Raw genomic sequence first — 23,551 nt, forward strand, 5'->3', positions numbered from 1 at the left:
GTGGCTTAACCAGCTGCACCACAACACCAGCCCCCTGAACTGATTTTTACACAATGCCCTACATGATTGTATGTGAAGTCTTTCAGGAGAAGTTTTCACGATGTGTTCATGATCTTGAAGGTAGATTTCATGGATTGAAATGACAGTGGGCAGGGAGTGTGCAAGGGAAAAGCACTCAGGTGGAGTGGCAGCCCCACCCTCAGCGTCTGTATAACTTCGCTGTAGTGATCTTCCTGCTTGCGAATGCAATCCATGCTCTCATTGAACTCTGATGGATTTTTATCCTTTAAGAGATGACAGAATTATTTGCCACAGTTGTATGCAAATGAGGTCTCAGAAATAACTTTGACTCATATTAACAATCTATTAATCACTTATAAAAAAGGCGAGGGAGAGAGGAAGAAAGGGAAGAAAGAAAGGAGGGCAGGGCAGAGGGAGGGAGGGAGAGAAGGAGCCCCACTAGTAGAGCGAGCAGTACCCCTAAGGATCTCCCAGTTAGGCTGCAGCTTCCGCCACCTTCTAAGCTTCCTCCACAGCCTGGAAATCACACAGTATCTCCAGAACCCTCGAGACCGCCACCCTTTTGCCCACACTGTGTCCTGTTCTTTGCTCTGCCTGTTCTGCCTCCTTGGAGTGCAGAATATTCAAGCAGACTCTGAGTCCTGCTCACACTCCTGAGTCCCCTAAGGCCAGCAGCTTGAGGCACTGCCTAGAGTTGGACTTGTCTGCCATTTCCCTTCGGGTGCATTTTCTTACATAAAAGCCCTACCAGATTTCCTACTGAGCTTGACCAGATGGAATCTTCCAGTAACAGGCACCAAACCTGAACCCCGAGGGGTTTCTCACAGACATCAGCCAGTCAGTACAATTCAACCTCAAGGTGCTAGAGCCTCGTGGGAATTAAATCCCACTGCAGTCCATGCTGGGCCACACAGGTCCATTCCTTTGTATCAGTTGTCCTGTCTCTGGAATATTCCAGTTGGGGTAAGTGGTACCTTGCAAAAGAGGAACACCCTCCCAGGTCACGGGCAAGCCAGGCACTTCCAGGTGGGAGAAGAGGGAAAAAAATATTAACTCAGAAGTGAACTGGGCTTTGAGATGACACTGAGCTGCTCCTGTGCAGGCCTGACCAATTCCCAGGCATCACATGTATCTTCTTTCCCTCCTCACAGACATTTAATCTGCAAAAAATTCACTGGGCCGCCCAGTTCCGGACCTAAAGTGCATGCAGGAGCAAGAGCAGCCCGTGACACACGAGGGTCTCTTTTCAGCCAGGAAGACACAGGCAGCTGGGTCACTATGAAATCAAACGCTGCATCGCTGCATCGTGACACCTGGGTGCAAAGTCCTGGGGCCTCAGGAGCAGGGCGGCGGGGAAGGGGGCAACTGCCTTGCAAGTGATTTCCAGTACTGCTGTCTCTGTAAAAACCACTTGATAGGTTAGAGCTCCCATTTCGTGGTGAACGCCGTGTCCCGCCCGCTGCCCCTGTGCGGCGGCCTTGCCCTGGGCCAGGGCTGCTGGGCCTCTGCAGACAGAGCACGTGTTGTGTTTCCTTGCAGCTGGCGTACATCGGCTACCTGATGCTCTTCAACTACATCGTGCTAGTGAAGATGGAGCGCTGGCCTTCCACGCAGGAGTGGATCGTCATCTCCTACATTTTCACCCTGGGCATCGAGAAGATGAGAGAGGTAACAGCTTTCAGGAAAGGAAACCTGAGAGAAAGCTGCTGTGTGGCTACATCTGTGGATGAAGGGGGGACCAGGGCATCGGGGATCCTAATTAAGCCAGAAATTCCCTTCTCTGGTGCTGCTACAGGGCTGCTTCGTCCCCCCTTTGACAAGCCTGCAAGGGGGACATTTTTATAAAGTTGTCGGCTGATGAGTGCTGAGGATTTAGCCTATTTTCTGGGAATGTAACTACTGCCCCGAGCAACCCTCCAGTTTTGTTCAACACAATTCACATGCCTCTTCGGTCATCCCTATAAATGTGACTTTTTAAACGTTGCCACTTTCAATGCCCATTTCAACTCCTTACCCAGGGTCGCTGAATGCAGCCGTAATTCTCCAAATGTGTTTCAGCAACTTTAAGAGGTTCTCTGCTTGTGTGTATTGGTTTGATCCATCTCTGCTCTCCTCCCTCTCAACATTTACCATGCACCTGCTGGGTAGCAGCCACTGCACCAGCCCCAGGGGTCACAATGTGAAGCAAACACACTTGTAGCCCCTCCAGTTGGAGATACAGGGTCCACTTTGCTCCTGCCCAATCCCTATGGCTTACAAGAAACCATTAAAATGCCACCCCCATTCGATTTATGTGAAATCAAAGCCACCCTCCCAGACAACACTATTATTCAGTGCTATGAATAAATGAGCTATCAGGCCATGGGAAGACATGAGAACCCTTAGATGCAAATTACTAAGACAAAGAAGCCAGTGTAAAAAGGCTGCGTGCAGTTAGATTCCATAGCACATCCCGGAAAAAGCAAACTATGGAGACGGTTTAGGAGGGGCGAAAGATGTACTGGCAGAGCACAGAAGGTTTTTAGGGCAGGGAAAATGTGTGAGAGACGATACGAGTGGGTCCAGGTCACCATGCATTTGTCCAAACGTATGGAGCACACAGCATCAAGAGTAAACCCCAGGTGCAGTATGGACCCTGGGTGATGATTGATGTGTCAGCGTGAGTTCGGCAGGGGTGACCCAGGCACTACTCTGGCGGCGGACATTAGTAACGGCGCCGGCGATGCAGGGGGGCGTACGGGCAATCGTTGTGCTGTCCTCTTAGGAAAAAAGAGGAAGAAGCAGTAGCTCTCCTAGGGCCTTCAGAGCCAGTGACACGGTTGTGATCAAGGCCGCGTCCACCAGAGGGCGCTGCAACCCCGCTCGACCCTCTCCACACACCTGAGAAAACCGCTGGGGGAGGCGGGAGTTTCCCTAGAACCGCAGTCAGTAGGAGGCGGCTTCTCCGCAGAAACCGCTGCGTGGCGCGTCGCCTGCGCCCTGCGGAGCGCAGGAACAAGCCCACTCGCCGTCCTTACAGAGTGGGAAAGTCGGTTAGGCGCCCCAGGGGGGCGGGGGAGGCTGCTACAAATCCACCGTGCCCTGGGCTGTGTTGTGAAGAAGAGTTAAAAAGTCCTTGCCGCCTTGGGGTCGAACTCTAGAACATTCTCCAGCAGGGAGTGCTGGAGCTGCAAGAAGACTCTTCCTTGTACCGAGACCCCGTCTCATGGCGGTTCGGTTTTGTCTTGTTACTCTGGGGGTTGTTATAACCGCGAGTCCTGGCTAGGGAGAGAGTACACGCCAGGCCCCCTTGGGAAGGGCCTGGATTTAAATACCGAACAACAGAAGGCCCTGCCTCGGTCCGGCTGCTTGTCTAGGTTCGGTTCGTCCCATTCACGGAGCCGGCTGCCTCTCGACGGGCGCTGTGGGTTTCCTGGTTGCAAACCGAAGCCCGGTCCTGAACTCGGTTCGCTGGGAACTGAGGCTGCTCCTGCGAGCGGCCCTGCGGCGGTGCCGGGCCCGCTGGCGCGCGCGTGAGGGAACGCCCAGGCGCGCATTCCGCCTCCGCCCCCGCCTCCGTGCGGAGCAGCGAAGGCCAGGCCTGGCGCGGGGCGCCTGGAGCCTCTCCAGGGACGGGGCTGGAAGAAGACAGGGAGCAGCCTGTCCTCCGCGGGCTGTTCTGCGGCGGGCTGCCAGGAACCTCCGGGCCCGAGATCGCGAGCCGCCAGGCGGCCCTCAGCGCTGGGCAGGGCCGGGCTTCCCGGGCTGGGGTCAGCAGGCGGGCAGCGGAAGCTGGGAGTGGGGGTGGGCGGGAGGGGGCACCTCGGGCCTCAGCTTTGCTGCGTCCCTGCCATCCGCACACGCGAGGTCCCCGCAACGCGGAAGAGCTCCAGACACACAAAGATGCCTTTGTGGCTGCCCTCGCACTCCCAGCACAGACTTCCGCCCCGAGTCACCACCCCAGCCCCAGGACCCGGGCTGCGGGCTGCGGCGTCTCGTCCCCAGCCCACGGTGAGCCTGTGACGCCAGGCCCACTTCCCAGGGCTGCGGCGAGTCTTCTGTACCCACGGCCTAGCGCAGAGAGGCAGGTTCAAACCCCGAGGGACCCAGCTCAGACCCACTCCCCTTCCTGCTCCCCTGTGAGGCTCCTCCGGGTCCCAGGGTGCTGGCCCTGGCCTGAGAGGGGCAGAGGAGGGTGAAGAGACAGACTCCCGACTCCTCCCTTCCGCTTCTGCTTGGCTTCGCTGGTTTTATTTTGTTTTGAATGCAGGGACTTCACTACAGAAAGCCACTACTGAAAGACGGCTCTACTGGGCACTGTGGTTGGCAGCTTCAGGTGTAAAGAAAGGGTTAGGAAAGCTCCATGGCCCTACCACCCCCTCCCTGCTCACAGTGGAGTTTTGCCTCATTAAGGTGGAGGAGGGAGGGAGTGGGGAGAGCCACCGGGAAGAGAGCAGCTGCAGGGACTGCTGATGTGGTAGGCCGGAGGGTCCCCAACGGTGGGCACAGCATAACCTGCCTACTGCTTAGGAAGCTGAGCCCCCGTCCCCACCCAGGCCAGTGGATGGAGGCGGAGACACCGGGCCCCATCAGCCAGCCCTCCTAGGGATTCTCAAGCCTCCGAAGTTGAAGAAATCCTGGCCTGGGCCTTAGCCAGGGGACCAGAGGACGAGAACGAGGCAGCCAGATGGCTCCTGGCACCGTGTTCACTCTTCACGCCCCAGCCTGACTTACTGATACCCCCACCCCCTTTACTATTTCAGCCCCGCGTTTCAGTCATTACAGGAGCCATAAGGGTTGAAAACCGACTGCCGAAAGAGCTGTCCCAAGCCTTTTCTCTCTGCTCCTGTGTCACCCATCTCCAGAGCCGGGGAAATGGATGACAGCCATGCCTTATGGGAACCTCAGAGCTGCACACCGGGCATTGGAGAAGGTGGACCTGGGGCACAGCCTCACTAAGCTATGCTCCTGGCCCCTCGCCTCCTGGGATGGACCATGGGTGTACGTGGGTGTACAACCCCAGCTGGCTAGCTGTGCAGGTCCTAGAGCTTTGTGTGGCTTGATTTATCTCTAGGTCTAAGGTAAACCAGAACTGCCATCCAGCCGTCAGTAGGTGTCTGGTAACTGTGCAACAGTCAGTACTTATTGAGCGTCAGTTATGAAACAGGCCCGGGATGCAAAGGATCTGGCCTCGAAGTTTATAATCCAGTGACTATGGAAGGAAGGAAGAAACATACTCATATATACCTACATATACATACCCCATAAAGCTCGTGGAAATGCATATTATGAAAAAACTACACAAGAATTTCCAACCTTGCACCAAAATAAACTACTTTTAAATTCCATTTTCCATAAATACTTTGAAGTACCCTCATACACATAACAGAAGGCAATTTCCTATAGTGATCCAGACTTCAAAAATTAAAGAAATAGAAGTGGTACAGAGTGACTGGGGGCCATGGGGACTACTGCAGCCAACATGGCCAAAGAAGGGCATGCTAGGGTAAGAAGGAGCCAAGCTCAAAACTCTGGATGAAGAAAGTGCAAGTGGTCTGAGCCGAGGGCGGAAGACTTGTTATGCTTAAGGGCAGGCTTCTGTGGCTGCAGGGCAGAGCAGGGATGGTGGGGCGTGAAATGGGACCATGGGAAGGAGTTTGGAGTCTCTCTGTTCCTAACAGAAGCTGACAGGGAGTCTCAGTATGCAATCATCATTTGCTTTAGTTTCTGTTGTTCACTTGCCTCTCGGGTCTCTCCCTTTTTTTTTTTTTAATTGAAGTATAATTTACCTGTAATGAACAATTTCTACAGAGACAGTTTGATGAGTCTTTACCTACACATGCAACCTCGTGATCACCATTCAGATGGTGGCATGGGTTTGTAAAGATCACTCCCTCTGCTTCTCGAAAGTGGACTGAAGGCAGCGGGCGATAATGATGTCAGGGTGGCAGTGAAAAGGCTGTGGGATCCGATGGGGTTCAGAATAGGGGGTGGCAGTGGAGGTGGCGAGAAGTGCTGGGTTTGCTAGTGTTTAATCGAGGTGATGGTGTTGTTGGTACAGAGGATGAGGGGTGTGAAAGAGAGGAAGGAAGGAGGGCTCTAGGTGAGTGTTCTGAGTAGCTCAGTGTGGCAGCCCTGCTGCCTGAAATGGCAGATTTTTGAGAAGATGTGCAGCATATTGGGAATCCATAGTTTCACAGCAAAAACCTCAGTCTATATCTTGGACTTGTAAGCCAGTGCAGAGAGTCAAACTAGGTGCTAATGTCTGCCTCCGAATATTTGCCCCTGGATCACCTTAGCTTAGCTTCATCATCCATTCACAGCATGCAGGTGTTCAAGTAGGCAAGCTCCAGATGTCAGCCACCAGCCCGGACACTCTGCGACGGGGCCGAACATAGAGACAGAGAGAAGTAAGCCCGTTCTCTCTTGTGCCCTGTAGATCCTGATGTCCGAGCCAGGGAAGCTGCTACAGAAGGTGAAGGTGTGGCTGCAGGAGTACTGGAACGTCACAGACCTCATCGCCATCCTCCTGTTCTCCGTCGGGATGATCCTACGTCTGCAAGACCAGCCCTTCAGGAGCGATGGGAGGGTCATCTACTGTGTGAACATCATCTATTGGTACATCCGTTTGCTGGACATCTTCGGCGTGAACAAGTACCTGGGCCCCTATGTAATGATGATTGGAAAAATGGTAAGCACAGTCCTCTGGTTCCATGGTATCAGTTCCTAGGGGAGGAGGAGGGGGAGGAGATTAGGAGGAACTAATAAACCTGGGCCTGCTGTCCAAATCTACATAATTGGACACCCTGGGGATGTTGTGTGTTCTCAATGCCTTTTGAGTGTTTAGGAGTTTGGCTGCATCTGTTTACAAAAATTGGAGAGTTTAATCATCAGTTACCCATTCACTTACAGAAGAAAGATAAAGATCACCTCTTTTGTGCCAGGCACTGACTAGACGCTGAGTGCAGAGTACACACAAATGCTCTTTCCACGAGTTTGAAATGGAGAGAGAGAGAGAAGTAATTACCATGCGCTGTGAGAGTGCTGTGAGACAGGTGTGTGTAGAGGAGCTTAGGTAGACAGGCTTCGTACAGAGGCTCCATTTCGGTGGCTCTTACAGGACGAATGGATCTTCATTACATATTGCAACAGATTTTTAGGACTTTTTAAAAATTTTGTAAAAGAAAAAAAAGTGCTAGAAAAATGCCTTTCCCTACACAAAGGGAGGAAAAACAGTCTATTTCGGTTGAGCTGAGCTGAGCTGTGTTAGGTTGAGTTGGAAGTGAACACTACGTTCTACCACACATCATGTGTTTTGTCACACTGCTGCAAGAAGATGTCTGTTAGGAACTAGGATCCAGAATGGTGCTCCTACTTACTTCAGTCTCCAAAAATAGTCCCAAGGGGGCATGTAATACGCTTCCCCACAAATGGCCAACGATTCATTCCAGTGCTTCTTGACCACACACCAGCTTCCAGACTTTCTCTACAAAGGCCAAAGCCTTCTGAGGACAGCACAAATTTTTATTTCTGAGGAAATGCACAAATAAATCAGCTCCCTCTCCAGACTCACTAGAGGAAGAAACAGAGCTCATGGCCCCAGACACTACATATTTTTCATGAGTTGGCCCTCTTTTCTAAGCGTGTCCCCTGTTTAACCTTCATAGGACATGTGTGGAAAAGCTAAGTGCATCCATTCTATCGTGGCCAATACCTCTTAATGAGAAGCCTCTTTGCTAAAAACCATCACTTCACTTCCATTGTATAAGCTGTTGAAACCAACAATTGGTCAAGAGATGTCCTTTTTGACTCAAGTTTTGCAATGCACACCATTGACCATTCAATGTTTATGAAACATGTGTGTGGGTGGATGTGTGAGTCTACTGAAATGAATTTTCCTCAGAACTCTTCCTGTGAAAGTTCTGATATACTCACACAAAAAGAAGAGTTTGAATTCAAACGTAATTAGGTGTGACACCGAGCAATTTATTTAACCTCTTTGAGTCTCAGTTTTTCATTTCTAAATCATTAATGAATGATAAATACATAACTTTTAGGGTTGTTGTGATTAGACATAACTTATTAAATGGTCAACAGAGTCTGGCTCAGAGTTTGAAACTTGACAGATTCTACCCCTTATCATTAAATTCATAATGTGTTTTTCCAAGTACATCAAAGAAGAAAAGATTTCCTCATAGTTATTCTGTTGAGGGAAAAGTCTCACCAAACCCATTCTAGAGAGGGAAAATTTGAATTCACATGCTTGAACCACTCACCCAAAACTGAACTACAGTTCAATTGGGAAAATTTTTGACTAGAAAAAAAAACTGTGTATCTTATTCTATTATATGCCTGTTGTAAAATTATCTTCTTTGTATTTTAACCATGAATTTGATATTGTGGTGAAAATTCCTATGTCTAAAAGCAGAGAGTCTCAACATTGAGTCTATGGATGGAGCTTAAGTGAGAGGAACTGTGGGACTCCCCTGTTCCCCAATTTATAGATAAAAATATGTGGAGGGATGAATTTTCTGGACCAGGAAGGCAAGTTTTTGTGAACTTCTCAAATGGATCCCATGCAAATGAAGAACTATAACAGCTGTAGAATTAGGCCAAATCTTCTCAACCATGACACTGTTGATATTCAGGACTGAGAAACTCTTTGTTTTAGGTCCTGTGCACCACAGGGCGATGAGCACCTGCCCTGCCCTCTGCTCACTAGACACTGTATAGTGTATGCAAACACACGTACACACACACACACACACACACACAGCGTTATGACAACAACGAAGAGGTCTCCAAAAACTGCCACATGTCCCATTGGGACAAAATCACCCTATGTTAAGAAGCATTGTGTTACATGATTACATAATCAGATTGGTTGTTTTTTGATCGTTACCTTATCTTATTTCAACAAATAAAATCTGAAAAGAGCCATACAAACAAAATACATTAATTTTAAAAGTCTTGGTGACATTTAAATACTTGCTGTAACTGAAGTCACTCTAATGCAGCAAAATTATTCTAAGATCCACGCCTATCATTTTAATAATGGCATAATTATCTCCAGTTTTGACTGGAATGAATTCTTACTAAGGAATGAGCAGAGGGATGTGCTGCATTTTCTCTGCCTTCTAACTTATGAATGACTTCATCTACCAGTCAAGAATAAGTAGAAAATGAGTATATTTGGTGATTTTGCTTTTCTTTCATGTTTTTTTTTTTAAAGATAAGTAGGTCTATAAGGGAGTTACTGATCCAGAAGGTGGGTAGAATATGCCTGTAGAATTTATCTGTGAGCCAGACAGGCTGCCAGGCTGGAAGCATAACAAAGTATGCCCAGATGTGTTTCTATTGAAAGCCCCTCAACACTAGGGAATCCTTATTCAGTACTGAACAGCCAGGTAACTCACCATGCCCTGTGGCCTAGGGGCAGGCAGCTGATCTGATTGCTGGGCACCCAATGATCATCAGAAGACCCTTTGGAAAGTGGTTCTCTGAGTCTTTGCATTGTATTAGAAACCAGTGTGCTTGTGCCTCACAGCCTGGAACACCTGCTATCAAGTATGACCCAGTGCATCTGCAGGTCCAGGATTACTTAAACCAAATCCTGCCCCTTTCCATAGCAAGCCACTGCTCAATGGAATTCTCTAAACCTAGTACAAGGCTCATGTTTACAATGCAAAAAAAAAAAAAAAAAGCAATCACAATAGCTGACATGTTTAGGATGTGCCAGATACCATATCAGATATGTCAATGTTATACCTTCATGAAATAGGTTCTAGTATCTGCATTTTAACAAATAAACTGAGATGAAGCAAGGGACAATAACAAGATTCCTGTCTATCTAACCCTACAACCTGACCTCCTTCCAACTCTAGTAATAATAATACGTTAATATTTACTGAGAACCCACCCACTAAATGTTTTGCATGTTATCTCAATCCTTACAAAATACACATTATTGTTGTTACTATTATCCTCATTTAAAAGTACAAACAAAAGATCAAGTAACTTGCCCAAGGCCTCATAGCTATGTTTCTTTTTGTTGTTACAGCCAGGTCTATAAGGGAGTTTTATTTTATTTTATTTTAATATTTTATTATTTTATGTAGTTATCTTTACTTTTTTGTGAGTGTTTTTCGGGCTATTTTTACTAGCAAAGCAAAGATGAATGCCCAGGTAGGCTGACCCCTGAGAACACATGCTTAAATGCTTAACCATTATAGAATATATGCTATTCTAGAGAACATCACTGAAAGATATTTACAAGAACAGGTCACAATCTTAATATTGAAGCAGCTGAACAATTTAGCTCTAAAAACAGAGGAAACCAGCCCCAGCTCTCACTATAATGCTCTACTTCTGCACCCTGTCAACTTTCAGTATTTGTATGGGAGCTTAGGTTTCTTTGAAATAGATGAAGCTGAGAGTTCAGGAAGAATATTTCTTCCCTGGGATTGCTTTAGCCCTGTGGATAGATATCACGATCAATTTGAATGAAAACAATTCTGAGAAAGTAAATTAGAACATTTCTGCATTTGCTGACTGAGTTTTCTTGCATCAAACTAGCCCCTAAATCTCATGAGTACACACTTTCCTCTCCCTACCTATCTTTTAATCAATTCCAACAAATACAACGTGAAGGACTCATGTGTGCTTCTTCATTGATGAGAATTCTATTAAATAAATTGTAAACGAATTTTACAAAACAAAGAAGAGAAAGAGAGAAGATGAAAAAATAGGTTCATGTTTCCTAAAAAAAACTGGTCCAACGCAGTCAGCTTGCTCTCAGAGCTCTGAAACCACCGACCTGTTGAGGGAATAACTGATTAACATATTTCTTTAAAAATAATGAAAAGATAGGAGTGAATACCAAATTTTGAGAGATTCTTACTGAGTTTTAAAGTCATATGACACTCATGAGATGGATCTTGAAGTTGCCTTGAAAATCTATCATTTGACCTAAAATATATTGAGATCCCAATGCCCTAAGTCATGCTGGAAGACTATAATGTTTGAATTTCAACAAAAAAGTTTCAAACTAATTTGAAGCCTTCATTAACATTGATAAAATGATCATTAGCCTTTCTTTATATGTGCACATTCCTTTTGGAAGTATGATGTGCAAGAGAAGGTGGTCTTTTGTATTAGGTGGTTTGATATAAGAGAGAGAAACCAACCTCTAACTAGCTTAAGCATAGACAGCATATATTGACTTGCAGAAGGTCGCGATGGAACTGGCCTCGGGCCACAGCAAACAGGTACTCAATTGCTGTCAGGATTGGTTCGCTTTCTCTCTCTGTGTCAGTCATTCTGATCAGTTTCACTGGGGTTACTCAGCCTCAGACACTCTGCATTCAGGGAATTAGAGAGAAAGAGAAAGGGAACTTCAGTTAAACAAAATAAAGCAAGACAATAAAGGGTTCTGGTTGGCCTGTCACATGCCTGCCTCCTATTACTATTGCCAGAGCACTGAGTTCCATGATTAACCTAGCCTGGCCAAATGGGAACTATTTCTAAAAGAAGGAGGTAATGGGTACTGGCCAGGCAATATCAGTAGTTACTGCATCCTCATCTGTTTTGGGTGATAAAAGAAAGGCAGTTTGACATATGAGAAACAAGTTCCAAATAACATGTATCATGGAAATAAACAGGGAAAAAGGGAACAAAGAGGAATAAGATATACAGTGTACTAGAATGGAGTTGGAAGGATTTTATAAACATATCCAGATGAAACTCTACATTTCAATAACAGGCCCAAGTTTGAGTCATTAGGCTACAATGTTCTAATGCCTTAGAAAATATCATGCATACCTAATAGCTATCTTGAAGGAGGAGTAGGTAGAGGAAGAGTGGTTCTCTGAAAGATTGATTCGCAGTACAACACCAGGCAATCAGTGTGGAGTCTCAAGAATAAGACAGAGCGTGATGGATATTTGCTTTGTTTACAAGTAATTATTTTCTTGACCTTTCCAACTCTTCATTTGCCTTTTAGAACTTGGGGAACTTACAGCATTGCACTAATTCTTGAAATAGTTCAACTATCCCAATTCCAACTTTCCTATGAAAGAGAATGAGAGAGAACACTTGCCTCCCTGGGAGCAGACGTTCAGGCTGGAATCACGCAGAGATGCAAGTTTCTGTATTATGACTCCCACATCTAGATTTGACTAGGCCCCAGGGACAGCAGTGGAAAATGAAGCACTCCCACTTGGTGTTACCTCTTTAAAAGTGTGTTTTGCATTACTGATAAGGTTCTGTGGACATCAGCTTGGACAGACCAAGTATCCTCATATCAGGACACAACTCCCTACCTAAATATCCCTTATTGAGCATCTAGAATATGAACCTCCTTCAAAGGTTTCCTTCAAGGTAAGCATTTGCAGGAGCACTCAATCATGCGCATTTTCTTTTGTTTCTCCCCTGCTTCTCTGCCTTTCCAGATGATAGACATGATGTACTTTGTCATCATTATGCTGGTGGTACTGATGAGCTTTGGGGTTGCCAGGCAAGCCATCCTCTTTCCCAATGAGGAACCCTCGTGGAAACTGGCCAAGAACATCTTCTACATGCCTTACTGGATGATTTATGGGGAAGTGTTTGCAGACCAGATAGACCGTAAGCAAGTTTATGATTCTCATACACCAAAGTCAGGTATTTAACTTCAATTGGGTCATGTCTTTTCCAAGCTCATTTGTTTGTTCTCAATAAATGGCTCAAGATAGAGGACTGATTCCTAGTTTGCTATCTTGAAGGGGAAAAAAAAAGTTAGAGAAAGCAAAGAAATTGTTTTAGCCAAGTAGTCTACTGGTGTTGCTTCAGGTATGTCCTTTCTGTGACACAAATTGATATCTGCTACCCCAAATTTAAGCCACAAATGGACCATTTAAAAATATCTTAAGTTCCTTTGTGATTCAAAACCCTGGGATTTTTAGAATCGAAAATAGATTGTGTCACTACTCCTCACTCCTATCCCAGCCCCCAGCCCTTTGCCTTCAGAAAATAAATTCCTGGAGTTTGACTTCAGAACAAATAAACAATTCTCAATTTCACCATCAGAATTCAAGAGTAAAGGCAAACATCTGTATGGTGTTTTCCTAGCACTGGAAACTATTCTCTAACTCCCTTTCCCACTGTCTCAAATTATGTGCTAGTGAGACTCATAGGAAGCTAGTGTTCATTGCCTGGAAGTATGGAAAATGCCTTCGGTCATAGACTGAGTTGCTTATATAAAAGCCAGAGGGGGAAAATAGCGTCTATATCATGAAGTGATTTAATGTGGGGAGCAAGCACCAGCAGTCCTCCAGGGTTTCAGGCCCTAATAAGTGGTGATTTTCTGTAATCAACATTCCTCTTGCATGGAGTCTGAAGATAGTTGTAGCCCAAGAGTCTGTTCCAGGATTTTATTTGGACCAAATGTCAGGGCACACCAGGCTTTGGGAAATGACTTGGGAAGAAAGCATCAGGAAAGAAATATCTTCCAGTGTGGAGGAGTCCAGTCCCAGGAGCAACTCCTTCTCATTTCCCCTGAGGAGTTTGTCTCTGGAAATAACACCCCGCCAACATTGTTGAATTAACATTTTTCAGACATATTTTGCTGGCAGGCCAGCAACCTGAGCCCTGGACTGTGGACACGGATTAAGGTTACATAATCAGTGGTATAGCATATTCAGAGCAGTGGCTAATTGGTATCTGCCCCCTGCCCAGCCCAGCCCAGGTAGCACTGAGAGCAGGAACACAAGGACAAAGCCCCCAAAGTGTGAGTCTCCCATGCCTGTGAAGAGCATGTGTACATTGGCAACAGAACACACACATGCATCCTTTTCCCTTCCGTGAAGGATTTTTCACAAATACCCTTTCCTTCTCAAAATGTGTTATACGAGGCAAGCAAGGCTTTTTGGAACACCTAATTGGAACAAATATTTCTTACATGAGACTTAGCCAACTCACAGAGGAAGAATTTGAGCTCCATCTCCTAGTTATAATGTCTCTGGTTGACACTGTGCAGCCTTCGCCAAAACAGTTTTCCTGGGATTGGGGAAAATCCTTCTGAGAGCCTCATTTCAAATGGTCCCTAAAGGCAAAACAGCACTTACAAAGCCCACCAATGGCGGCTCTCCTCAGAGATTAAGTGTGCTCTTTTCCCCAAAACATTGCCTTTCCCCTGAGTTATATTATTTTGCCTTTTCTAGTTTTCCTTTCATCTCCAAAATAAGATTAAGCCCCCGTGAGCGTTGTGACAATGCAACATTTTGGGGAAGAGGAGGAGAGAGGTGTAGGTATGTTTTATAAATGGGATTCTGTCTGTCCCTCTACAAGTGGCCATTTATTGATGTTGTACTATGAACCCAGCCTAGTGCAACAACCTCCACCATCTGGCTGAATAAGGATTTTTTATTGTTATTTTAAAAGAAGGGCTGATTGTAGTTTAGAACTTGAAACCCACCCCCAGGAGATGGAAGAGTGCTGTTTTGTGTGTGTGATGTATAAAAACAGATTCACCCCACCGTATTAATTAGTCCTTGGTGCTCTATTTCTGTAAGAAGAAATTTCTACCCTATCCTGATATTTAACTGACCCAGCCTCCTATAGATGCAACATTCCTCATGCCCTTCCCCCAACCACTTACCTTCCTTTTAGACATTGTGAAATTGGCTGCAATGGTAGCCACCGTTCTAAGCTAAATCAGCCAGTTTGCTATCGAGTGCTGGAGTATTTGTCCTTTCTCAAGCGGGTATAGAAGGTGGACCCCAAATCTGTCATTATCCTTGGCCACGGTCATCAAACATCCGTGTCCTTTAAATAATTTGATATTCATGTGATGGCACTGGGTGGGCCCAGTGAGGATTTGATGACTGCTCTCCCTGGGCGTTCAGAACTACCCACAGGACCCAATTACCAAGCCATTTGAGAAAGGTACAAATCACTTTGCTGCCCTATGGTGTCTTGGCTCCTTTCTGTGCCGTGGCCAGGTTGGCGTGTGAAGCATGTATACAGGCTGATCAGAACCCATAGCCACCTGGACCCCTGGCCCTGTGCAGGGCCTGCCAGTCGCAGCCTGTGGGTGTACCTGTGTGGGCCTCTCCAAGTGCTGCTCATGCAAACGCACCTTTTCAGAGCAACTCATTTCCAGCAACGTGCACGCGCTCCATATCTAACTCTTTGTTTTTGACTTTAAAATTGCTGAGCCCATTTCATGGCTGGGGAATTGCTCTTTTCCTTAATTGAGATAGATGTCCATGGATGTATGACGGGGCCTTCGGATGGGGGGCTAATGAGAAAGGTAAACCTGAGGAGAGAGAATAGCTTTAATGCCTTCCTTTTGGGGAGGCAGTGTTACCTAACTATAGATTTTTTTATATACACCCATTTTTCTGCTATCGTTTGTCCTAAACACAGAGACTATCAATAAGGCCAAAAACACTAGAAAGAGACTTATAAGGTTACTTTCCAAATGTGCTTAAAAACTGAAAGCAAAAGAAAAAATGGCGTCACTGTAAAATCACTTGTGTGCTTTTCACCTCTAAGCTGTGTTGGACTAACACAGACCATAGTCCAACTTCAATCCAAATGATCTGTAAGGTTTGGAATATTGGCTTTGGTGTTGGGAGCAAAGAGAGATGAAAGAATGGGACTACAAGCAGAAGATGAGGAAACTGGGGGAGGGACAACGACGGTCTGCTGTACTTTGGAAACTTTCCCTAACACCCTGATTTAATTCACTGGGAACTGAACTTGCTGTTGTTGGTTGGTACTTTGTTTTTGTTTTTGTTTTGACAGGCAGAGTGGATAGTGAGAGACAGACAGAAAGGTCTTCCTTTTGCCGTTGGTCCACCCTCCAATGGCCGCCACGGCTGGCGCGCTGTAGCCGGCGCACCGTGCTGATCCAAAGGCAGGAGCCAGGTACTTATCCTGGTCTCCCATGGGGTGCAGGGCCCAAGTACTTGGGCCATCCTCCACTGCACTCCTGGCCACAGCAGAGAGCTGACCTGGAAGAGGGGCAACCGGCACAGAATCCAGCGCCCCGACCAGGACTAGAACCCGGTGTGCCGGCGCCGCTAGGTGGAGGATTAGCCTATTGAGCCACGGCGCCGGCCTGGTACTTTGTTTCACTTTGTTTTTGTTTATAAAGAGGCTTCTGATGTTTGTGTTATATAATGTACTAACTCTCTACAGCCCAACCTAAGGGCCCCCATGAAGTGACGTAGGCCCAGAGTTGTTAAATACATTGCAACCAAGTGATGACATCCTTCTGAGCACTCTCATTAGGGTGACCCGTGTTGCATGGCCTCTGAAAGCTGGTCAGGCTCCCACTAGAGCTTGACGGGGAAAGGCCGCAGAGAGGAGAAAAGGAGCAGAATAAATTTCCAGAAGCATTCATGCCAAGGCCAGCACAAAGCTAAAATGAGATGGACTCTTGCCAGCTCAGAAATCTGGCTCTACGTTTTGGTGTATGGGGTGCCTGAAAATGCAGCTTTATTGGTGCTGAAAATGGGGTGCCTCTGGCTTCCCCAGCCTTTCAGTGAGGGAGACTTCCGCTTACTTACAGGCCCTCATGTGTTACCTGCCATATATTCAGATTCCTCAGGCTGTTCCAGGGCAAGAGGAAAATGAATCATGCTCTTGACTGCATTAAATAAGGGCCTAAATTTAGTCCTTCTTTCTGACAATCTGAGTATTTCACAAGTTCAGATAGTAACGAGAAAGTAGAATGTCCAAAACTTACTTTCTACCATGAAAACTGAATATTGTCTGGCCCCTTCTACTCCCTTAAAATCAACTATCCCATCTACTTAATGAACGGATCAGTTTTTTTTTCTTGCTGCCTAAAGTTCTCCCACCTGAAATTAGTAGTTAACCTGGTATAGGATTTTTTTTTTATTTTACTTATTCAGTACAAAATTTTTCCATTAAAAAAAAAAAAACAAGCTTGCTCCTTTATATCCATGTGGTCCTCCTGTTATGTCCACCGGACTGGAAGTGTTGTTTTGGTCTGAAAACAAGGCTTGTGGATGTGCATATAAAGCTGAAACAGTCTCATGATTTTTTTAGCCTCAAATTAATTATTTCTCATCTGAGGTGTGGAGATTGGGACAGCTCAAGGAGCTGATTCTTAAAATGTACCTACTTCTGGGAAGCTTAGAACAGCATGAACATGAACAGAGAGAGCACGCTGTTGTGCATCTCAACTGCTAGGCTCCAGTTTTCAAAACTCAGGGCTGTGCATCTGCTTAGTATTCCAGCCTGACCTTCTCTAATGGATTCAGAGCACACTAATGCCCACCAGCTATAGCCTGACCAAAGAGAGTATTGTGGAAAAGAAAAACCTGGGCCTGTGCCAACTTTCGGGAATGGGGGGAATTGTTTTGTTGGGTTTTGTTTTTACAAATTTCCAAGGAAGCAAGCCAATATGAGTCACCACCTCATTTTCTGCCTCTTAAAGTCAGCTCACATGAAAGAGAATGCCCACCTGACTTGTTTACCAATGCATGCTGACTCCTGGATTCACAAATAATAGCTCAAGCTGTGACAGGCCTTTGTGATGTTTTCATACCCTGGTGTGGTCCACATTTGTTCCACCATCGTGATAGTCACTTAACATTGGCTCAAAGATTGGACTCCATTTTGAACTCAGTCATTTTCATTCAATGGATATTTATTTTATTCCTATGAGCTGGAAACTAAGGTACAGAGGTCAACATGATAGAAATTTTGTCTTCAAGAAGCTTATAGTTCAGTGGAAGCAAACTGACATTGACAATGTATATGTAGACATGGAGCTTGAAAAAGGAAGTCATACTCCTTCTAGGGTAGGAGTCTGGGGTGGGGGGAGGGCACAATAGATGAGGACTTGCAAAGAAAGAGAAGATTGAGCTGCGTCCTGAAATGTGAGCAGATGTTTGCTAGACAGATGGGACCAGGGCGTGTGAAGAGGGAAGAGCAGCAATCCAAACTGAGATTTAGTATGGAAAGTTCCAGGATCAGCAACTACTTCAGTGTGATTGACTGTAGAGTGAGACACTGGGTCGGGAAGTAAGGCTCATAGGGCTGAGAGAGGGAAAGGACTATAGCTCATGGAGGACTCATATCCGATACTCAGCGTAGTTCCGTGGTCAGATATACAAGAGTGCATCAAAACAGTCATAGAAAATTTGCATTATACTTTAGTTCTATTTTTTTACATGAACTTTTGAGGCCCCCTTGTATATTTTCATCATATTTCTCAAGCTAAACTGTGGAAGAGGAGTTGATGGGAGGTGAGAGGCAAGAGGCCATTGCTAATGTGGTAGCTGAGGTGGAAAAAACAGGTGCAGAAGACTTTAGGAAAGTGAAATCAGAAGAACCCAGGCAGAAATCAAATGGCACAAAGGGTGCGAGGGGGAAAGTAGATGAGAATTTAGAATGAGGGGTTAGGAACTGTTCAAACACTGCCTTTTGGCTTAGTGTAAAAGGCAATGTTATTTACAGAGATAGAGAATCTGAAAGAAGGAACTACTAGGGGAAGGGAAATTTGTTTCATTTAAGTTGAATTGAGTTTGAGGTTCCTATGGGAACTAGGAAAACCATTGAAAAGGCTATTTTGTAGACAGAACTCAGCAGAGAGAGCCAGACAGGAAATAGATTTGGGGATCAAAAGTGAAAGCCAGGATGGGTGAGCTTGCAAGGTTACACAAGTAGAGTTAGAAAAGATGGCTAGCATAGAGTAGTGAGAATGGAGTAAGAAAGAGTATCAAATGTAAGAGAAAAGTGCAACTAGGTGAATGCTTAGAGGAGTCCGTTCAGTCAGATCTTTGGAAGTCACTGTGCCAGAAAATTTTCATTTCCCTGGGGGGTACAAAAACCAATTACAATGATTTAAGAGTCAGTGAGCAGCAAAGCTAAACATTTACTAGCGGAGAGGGGAAGAAGTGTCCCCTTGCTATCCAGGAGGGATTGGTCTCAAGACTTCCCCCCTACCGCACCTCACAGATACCAAAATCCAAGGATGCTCAAGTACCTTTTATAAAATGGTATAGTATTTGCATATTGCCTCTGTACATCTTCCTGTATAGCTCACATCACCTCTAGATTACTTAGAATAACTAATAAAATGTAAATGCTACAGAAATCATTGTTATACTGTATTTGAGGGGATCATTGCAAGAAAAAAGACTGTTAAGATTCAGCAAAGGCATAATTTAAAAAAATTTTTTTTCTGAACTGCAGTTGGTAAAACCCACAGGTTCTGAACCTGTGGATACAAAGGGCTGACTGTACATGTGTGGAGTAGAGGGGCAGAGAGCATGTCAATGAGGTAAAGTTTGAAAAGAGTGATGTCTTATGATCACCATTAGAGAGAATGGGAGATGTCACCGACTTGGTGACACATCACATACAGCCATCCATTTACATAGTTGGGTTGTGTGTTTTCTCATTCAAGCCTCAGCAGACCAGAGATAGCATCAGGAAAGACAAATGGTTGGATGAATCCAACACTGAGGCTCTGCTTTGCACATATGGCAGAAATCAAGGGACTAGGGCTTTTGAAGATTGTTTTACTATTAATGTAATATGAGGTCTAATATTAATAGAAAAGATAGTAAAAGTATAATGTTGGCAAGTGCCTAGGAGAGGGAAGAATGATCTTAGGGCTAGATGTCTAACCTGAGAAGCAAGTACACTGAGAAACCAGGCTACTGAGAGTTGTGATGGTGAGATGTCATGATCAGAGTGGTAAATGGGCATTCAGAGTTAAGAGGTGAAGAAACTTGAGGTAGCTATAAGGATGAGCCCAAGATGCTAAAATTGAGGTCAAGCATCTTGAAGCAAGAGTCTTCTGTATTTGCCAATACAGTCATTGAAGTTGTCTACAGTAATGACAGGAGTAAATGTGAACAAGAAGACTTTGGTCATGATGACCTGAAACTCAAACGGAAAGGGCTTTTTGCACGCAAAGAAAAAAACATGATTTGGAAGAGCTGAAGAGTATCAGTGAGAATGCAGACGTTACCTTTGGGAACAACAACAGTGGATGATGAAGATGTACAATTTCTACTTGAGCAACTTTAAGAGAGGTCTGCAAAGTAGGTTTAATTCAGCCAAGAAAACAGGTTATTGGTCTTATACATGGGTAAGTGGGCTCGTGTGAAAAAGCAGAGGAGCTTATGTTCAGTTATAAGGGGGTTCCAGAAAGCTTGGGGAAAACAAAGGAGAAGGGGGGCATGATGAGAAAATTCAGTGCACAGAAAGCTGTTATTATGACATTAACATGGAGGAGGATGGGTAACTTTAGGAGCTTGCATTTTAGGAATAGATTATAGGAAGAGTATTTTGGTAGGAGTAAATTATTCAGTGTTTTGAGGTAGCTGAAGACTGGAACCCTCACAGTATAAGATACCCAGTGTGACTACTGATACCTCTCCCTAAAAGGATGGAACTGGAGACTGCAATGGTGAAGAGTAACCAGGTGTTGAATAGGAACTTCAGCCCAATGGCTGGAGAATTCTATATCCCAGAAGAGGTCCCCTTTTGAAACTTAGCAACGGCTTCAATGCCAGGAAAACACCCTTCCTCACCTTCTGCAAAAACCAAGTCTTTTCTTTAGTCTTTTCTAGACTTGCTGAAACCTTGCCTATAACTAAATTTAGTTCTTGGCCCATCCTAGCTGTCTGTAGTCCCTGTTGTAGCTCTGCCTTTAACAGAGCACTTTTGGTGCACTCTATGTTTGCATGTTTCCAAAGCCCAGGCTTTTTCTGTCCTACCACAAATACTTCAACTAAGCCATAGGTAACCCTGTGGAAAGAAAGCATTAGGAGTTGTAATATATTATAAATTCTCAGAATTTCTCACAAAAGCTTCCTTCCTTGAAGTTTGTACTTGGGAGAGGATATCTGAGTTCCCACTGAGCAAGTGGGACTATCTGGTCACCTGTGGTCAGCTAACTAACCACTAGGGGCATGAGGGTGGGAAATGAGAGGTATTTGCCCCTCTGCACAGAGACAAGTCAATAAGTTCCCTTAAATGCTATGTTGGAACTTGTGTTCTTTAACATATGCAAAAGTGATCTAAAAATGGGAGTCTGCAAGATTTAGGGAGGAATTTGTAATCTATGGCAATGCTAAATCCTAAACCAAAAGTGAGAAACTCCAGAGACAGCGTATGTGTGTCAGCAGAAAAGTCACTAATTAGGTTCACTAAGAACATGTTTGGGATCAAATCAGTCACTAAAAAATAGTAAGACTCCATATTGTAACTATCAGGGTACTTGAAAATGTTCATGGAAAAACTGTATTAAAAGATAATTTCAGGAGTGGGTGTTTAGTGTGGCAGTTAAGACACCACTTGGAATGCCTACATCCCATGTCAGAATGCCCATTTCAAGTGCCAGCTCTGCTCCCAATTCCAGCTTCCTGCTATTGGACACCCTGCGATGTACCAGGTGATGGCTCAAATACTACCACTCATGTGGGAGACCTGGATTTAACTCCTGAGTCCTGATTTCAGCCTGGCCTAGTGCATTGCAGGCATTTGGGGAGTGAACCTGGGAAAGAGGTTGGTCTCTGTTGGTCTCTCTCTCTCTTTCCCTCCCTCCCTCCCTCTCCTCCTTTTTTCTCTCTCCCCCATCACTCTGCTTTCAAATAAAATGATAATCATTTAGACATTTACAAAATATACCTTTATTTTGGTACAAAAAGTTTTGAGACATATGCATAGTTTTTTTTTTCATAATACACGTTTTCTGTGAACTTTTTGAATAACCCTCAAAGGTGCAATTGACCATGTGGAAGGATAGGTGGTCAATGTAGGTTGAGTGATGGAGACATCTGTGTAGTGCATATGTAACTCAACCCCAAATCCTGTTAAACATCTAGAATCATACTGAAAGGAAAATACAAGGTGTTATCGCTACCTGACCCACTACGGTAGTGTAGCTGTGCCTGGGACACCAATTATGGTTCTAGTCTCTCTCCCTTAGGGAAGGCATAAATGCATTGAGGCAGAGAAGAGCAGCCCAGCTCATCAAGGAATGAATGAAAAGCTGCAGTTTGAAGATGGATCAGGAAGATTAGAGTTCTTCCCTCTGGAAAGATAAAAGCAAATATCCCTGAAGTATCTGAACTCTCAAAGCAAATCTCTGTAGAGACAGTGATATGACACAGGTCCCCAAACCGGAGTTACTTCAGCCAAGAATCTCTTCAAGGTTGAAAGTGGCAGACTTAGGTCAAATAAAGAATATACATTCTACAGAGTAGATGGAGAACTTGTGGGGATTTATTTCCCCCCAAGAGATGCCATAGGAGAAATCATAGCTTCTCAAAGAGAATTTTAAATTTTCTAGCCTTTTAATTATAAAAAGGAAACACCTTCTAAGATAAAGATGCTGAGGGTTTTTTGTTTGTTTCCCCCAGAGGAATAAGTTACTTTTGAAGGCAAAACAATAAGATGCAGAAGAAGATTCTGCCATTCAGTGGAGAACCCATATTATAGAAAGGACATGGCTCAGTTCAAAGGATCTAGAATCTCCAATCACTTCTAACACAGTGCCCACTCTGCAGCTGTGGCAGAGTGTGGCCTCTGCCCAGAGTCTTTTCTGTCCTCCTTTCCCAAGGTTTGCGACCACAAATGTCTTTTTTTAAAAGATTTATTTATTTTATTTGAAAAGCAGATTAGCAGAGAAATAGAGGGAGAGACAGAGATAGAAACACAGAGATTTTCCATCCACTGGTTCACTCCCCAAATGACTGCAACAGCCAGAGCTGGACCAGTCCGAAGTCAAGAGCCAAGAGCTTCTTCCAGGTCTTCCACGTGGGTGGAAGAACCCCAGACACCTGGGGAATCCTCTGCTGCTCTCCCAGGTGCAATAGCAGGGAGCTGCATCAGAAGTTAAGCGGCTGGAACTTGAATCAGGACTCATACGGGATGCCAGCATCACAGGTGGCAGCTTAACCCACTGCACAGCACTAGCCCTGTCCCAACCACGAGTTTCTCTGTGTGTTAATGTCAGGACTCTTGCTGTGAACTCCTTCAGATAATTGCACTTGAGCTCCTGCAGCCTTTTCACCACCCAGAGAGCCTAAAGAGCCAGAGAGCTTTCTTGCCCTTATTAGTGCCCGTTAGAAAGGGAAGGCTGTGGGGAGTATAACAGGCTGGTTCTCTTGGCTCTTGTTTAAGTGGAGAACACTGCTACCTTCAGGACTGCAAAACACTTTCTGGAATGTAAGTTGTGATTTATACTCTGGAGATCCCAGTGAGATCTGGCTAAGGCTCAGGCTTCGTCAGAAATTGCACCTTTTTTGACTCTTTGTCCTTCTCTATTCTGATTCCTCCAGTTCCTATCTAGTTCCTCTTTGGAGTGCTTCCTTCACAAAGCACTTTCGTTTTAAGCCTCCACTTGGGGTCTCTTCTGGAAGAAACCAACCTAAGATAGACACTCAAGCTGCAAGCTTCCCCAGATCCAACCTGACATCATTTATGTTATAGATTCTAGACCTCTCCTTGCAATGCAGGGTAGGAAGCCAGGGGGAGTTCCAGCTTACAGAACACAGATGGCTTGATCTAGTCATCT

The 23,551-nt window shown here is 45.2% G+C and overlaps 1 protein-coding gene across 30 annotated transcripts in view; it reads left to right on the forward strand.

Annotated features, from left to right (window-relative positions):
* The window catches only part of TRPM3 (transient receptor potential cation channel subfamily M member 3), a 1,000,643-nt gene that overhangs the window by 915,233 nt on the left and 61,859 nt on the right, over window positions 1-23,551 (forward strand). For 16 of the 30 annotated variants that reach the window (XM_089336758.1, XM_089336764.1, XM_070050833.2 and 13 more), the window contains 3 exons: window positions 1,561-1,689; window positions 6,440-6,691; window positions 12,450-12,660. In XM_089336758.1, coding sequence (XP_089192884.1) covers window positions 1,561-1,689; window positions 6,440-6,691; window positions 12,450-12,660 — 592 coding nt within the window. Of the gene's footprint in view, window positions 1-1,560; window positions 1,690-3,830; window positions 4,012-6,439; window positions 6,692-12,449; window positions 12,661-23,551 lie in introns of those variants that run through there. The other 14 variants (XM_051858588.3, XM_051858602.3, XM_051858622.3 and 11 more) reach the window with 2 other exon arrangements.

Source organism: Oryctolagus cuniculus, chromosome 1, assembly GCF_051225735.1.
Source record: "Oryctolagus cuniculus isolate XC-2025 breed Fujian yellow rabbit chromosome 1, ASM5122573v1, whole genome shotgun sequence".
NCBI classification, from domain to species: Eukaryota; Metazoa; Chordata; class Mammalia; order Lagomorpha; family Leporidae; genus Oryctolagus; species Oryctolagus cuniculus.